This window comes from Fundulus heteroclitus, chromosome 5 (genome assembly GCF_011125445.2).
Source record: "Fundulus heteroclitus isolate FHET01 chromosome 5, MU-UCD_Fhet_4.1, whole genome shotgun sequence".
Lineage (NCBI taxonomy): Eukaryota > Metazoa > Chordata > Actinopteri > Cyprinodontiformes > Fundulidae > Fundulus > Fundulus heteroclitus.
Window position 1 is genome coordinate 11,387,803 of NC_046365.1, and position 3,182 is coordinate 11,390,984.

At 35.4% G+C, this 3,182-nt stretch overlaps 1 protein-coding gene across 1 annotated transcript; it reads left to right on the forward strand.

Annotated features, from left to right (window-relative positions):
- Positions 1–270: 270 nt before the first annotated feature.
- On the forward strand, positions 271–2,790 carry LOC110367945. Its single transcript, XM_036136614.1, has 5 exons — positions 271–464; positions 600–977; positions 1,640–1,759; positions 1,852–1,913; positions 2,150–2,790. Exons 1-5 carry the CDS (start codon positions 428–430, stop codon positions 2,249–2,251), a joined length of 699 nt encoding a protein of 232 aa, XP_035992507.1. The 5' UTR covers positions 271–427; the 3' UTR covers positions 2,252–2,790.
- The last annotated feature ends 392 nt before the right edge of the window (positions 2,791–3,182 follow it).

Here is a 3,182-nt window from a genome sequence, read left to right on the forward strand (position 1 = left end):
AGTGAAGGGAAAGCTAAGTGAGGGAAAGGAGGAGCTGAAAACTAACAGAAAATAAAGTCAAATCATAACTAAAATCCTAACAAGGAGAAAACACTGAAAACTAATAGTAAACAAAAGCCAAGTCAAAACTAAACCCTGACAGTCATCAAATTCAGTATTTGGTCTAATTTGAAGCACTTTCAGCAGTTCATCCATTCTAACTCAAAGTAAATTGTTCCAAGATTGCAATGCCTCAATAAACACCCCCAAAATTTTAGCAATGCATTTAACCTGGTCAAAAAAAAAAAAAAAAAAAAAAAACTCAGTAGAAAATGTTGCATTGAAGCAACCAATCAGCTTCTACATCTCCTTTAATGGAAAATCTGCGTCATACCTTCACCCAGTAAAACCTGTGAAACTGTCACGTAGATCCAGATCAGCATCACTCATGGATGAAATACAGAAGATTCTGCTTGTTCTCTGTGGTAATTTTAAGATTTACCTACATAGTAATACTGATGACCATGACCTGTTAACAAGAACTATAATCTCAGTTTAAATATCCTCAACGTCTGAGCTTTAACACTGGAATGTTTATCTGCTTTGTTTTTCTGTTTCAGGACTTATTTCCTGGAGTCATTGCTCCATGCTGGAGAACATTGTACAACCTGGAGACAACGTCACCATCAACTGTGACTGCAAAGTGTCAACTGGAGTATATATAGTTTGGTTCAGGAACTGTTCTCATGAATACCAACCTACTCTTGTACACATACTTGGAGTGGATATATATGATTTGGAAAACAAATTTCCTCAATTAAAATTTTTAAAGAATGAGACGTCCGACTCGTATGACCTGGTAATTATAAATGTCACAAATTCTGATGAGGGACTTTATTACTGTGGAACATTTGAACCAAAGGTGGAGAATGACAAAAACATAGCAAAAAGGAATGGCATTTACACCTATGGTAACATCACCACAAGGATCACATTGTGTAAGTAGCCTATACATTTTTAATTCTATGAGAAGCGTAAAAGTTATAGTTATTTGACGAAAGGTCTAGCAGTAGGAGTGTAAAGCAAACTAAATCATCCCGTTCTACAAAATGTACAAGTGCTGCAGGACCACTCAATAGACACGTTCAGTAAAGACTACTGGGGGAAAAAAGATTATCAGATTATACTACTGTTAACGGATATTAAGACCAAAATTAATCACAGAAATGTGCTGTTTTAGTAAGATGTCTTATGATATTTGTGGAGCTTTATTAACAATCAGCTAGGTGAAACATCATGTTTTCAAAGAATATTGTGGACAACTTTAAACAAAATAAAAAAAAATGTTTAGGAATTGGATGTGATGTGTTTTGTTACTCCCATCCTGCAATGTTCACCTTTAAATAATCATCAAGACTAGTTTTTATCAGAATCTGATTGTTTTACACAGAGATAAGGAAAACCAGGTAAACCATGGAGATAGTTACGTACATATTTAACATTGGAGTTGTAAATGTTGCAGATAAGTAAACATCTAGCAATGGCTTTACCTATTTTTGTAATTGATTCTTAAGAAGAAATAAAGCCACAATTTAATCTAAGTGTGGGAAAATGTCTATTAAAGGTGTAAAAATAGTCTGCTGCTTTGTGTTCAATGCAGATTCCATGCCTACTGAGAACTGTGGTGTGTGCTGGAAGCTGCTTATTTCTCTGTGTCCTGCTGTGTTCATTGTTTCAACCTTCTTCTCATTTTTTGGTCCGCTCCTTTGCTGTAAAACAGGTACTGGTAAAGTGTATATATTTTGAGTTGTTGACATATATTTATAATGTATTTTTTAAATGTTTAAGTCGATCTTCTTTAATTTCCTACAGCAGAAACGCCTCAAGATAAGGAAAACAAATGTGACTCCATGAGACCAACACAGAATACTGAGGTAGCTAAACTAAATTTCTCAATTGTATATACATTGGACATTGGAAAGCATTCGACTAAATTAAATACTAATAAAATATTAGATAAAAAAACTATACACACCTGTCAAAGTGTAGTTACAGTTTTCTAAGTGATGAATTGCAATTTCTACTATACAGTTTACGGGTTAACAGCATGGCCATCATTCTGAATACGAATGTTTTACTTTAAAGGGACTCTGTGTGTTTTTCTGCACAGGGAATCCATGTGGCATTTCCGAAACAAAAGAAGACAGTGGTCCACCGCTCAGACTTCAGGGAGTTTACTACTGTCATGTACAATGTGAGAGTTGAAGATTAACATGTACCATTGGGTTGTGATGATCTGTAAGGAACTATAGTTCATAGCCCTCATGACTTAATAAGAAAGGATGCTACTGACCATCTGTACTATTTTGTCAGGTTTGTTTAAATTCTCTTTCTGTTGCATTTGAAATTACATAATTCATTTAAAGATATTCTTTGCTGTTGTTTTTATCCAGGCATCAAACATACATTTTTACTTTGTAGTTAAAGTCATATATGTTTAGCGATACTTGTGGCTATGGCCGAAGGATAATTCAACACCAATATTTATCAACTGATAGATGTATGGTGAGACTGAATAAAAAGGGTAAAAAAACAAGTTCAATAGAATAACAGTTTTACTTTTTTTACATCCTAGCCTATCACGTAGGTTAATAATACAGTCATTTAACCTCGCAACCAATCACAAACACAGACCCTTGAATGCTCTGGCACCAAGCTCTAACCCCTTCAAAGAGTTAAGAGCACACATGTTCTCTTTAAAAACTTGCAGTTTATGGTAACAAAAAATGTTTTAATAAAGGGTTGAGTTTGAACCCCTTAGTGTGTGTGTGTGTTCTTTATCCAAAACTAGGCTATTAAGCAAACGCAAAAAAGGGTCAGCCTGCACTTAAAATGTATGTTTAGAATTTTTTAAATAATTATCAATATCGATCAATATGATTTCTATATTATCAATATACTTTTTTTCTATATTGTCAAGCCCAGGGAGGGGTTGCTCATCGGGAGAATTGGGAGTTTTCCCGATGGCCCGCAGGATGGCCTGGCCCGCTGGACCGGGCCGCTCTGCAACCGCAGAGGTTGACGCTCTCTGTCACAGCAGCACTGCTCATGTATTAATTTAAAATTCAGCCTCAGTTGCTAAAAAACGCGCATCGTTCACAAAAGTAAAGAAGGAGCTCCATTCTTGCCCTGGAATCAAGTTT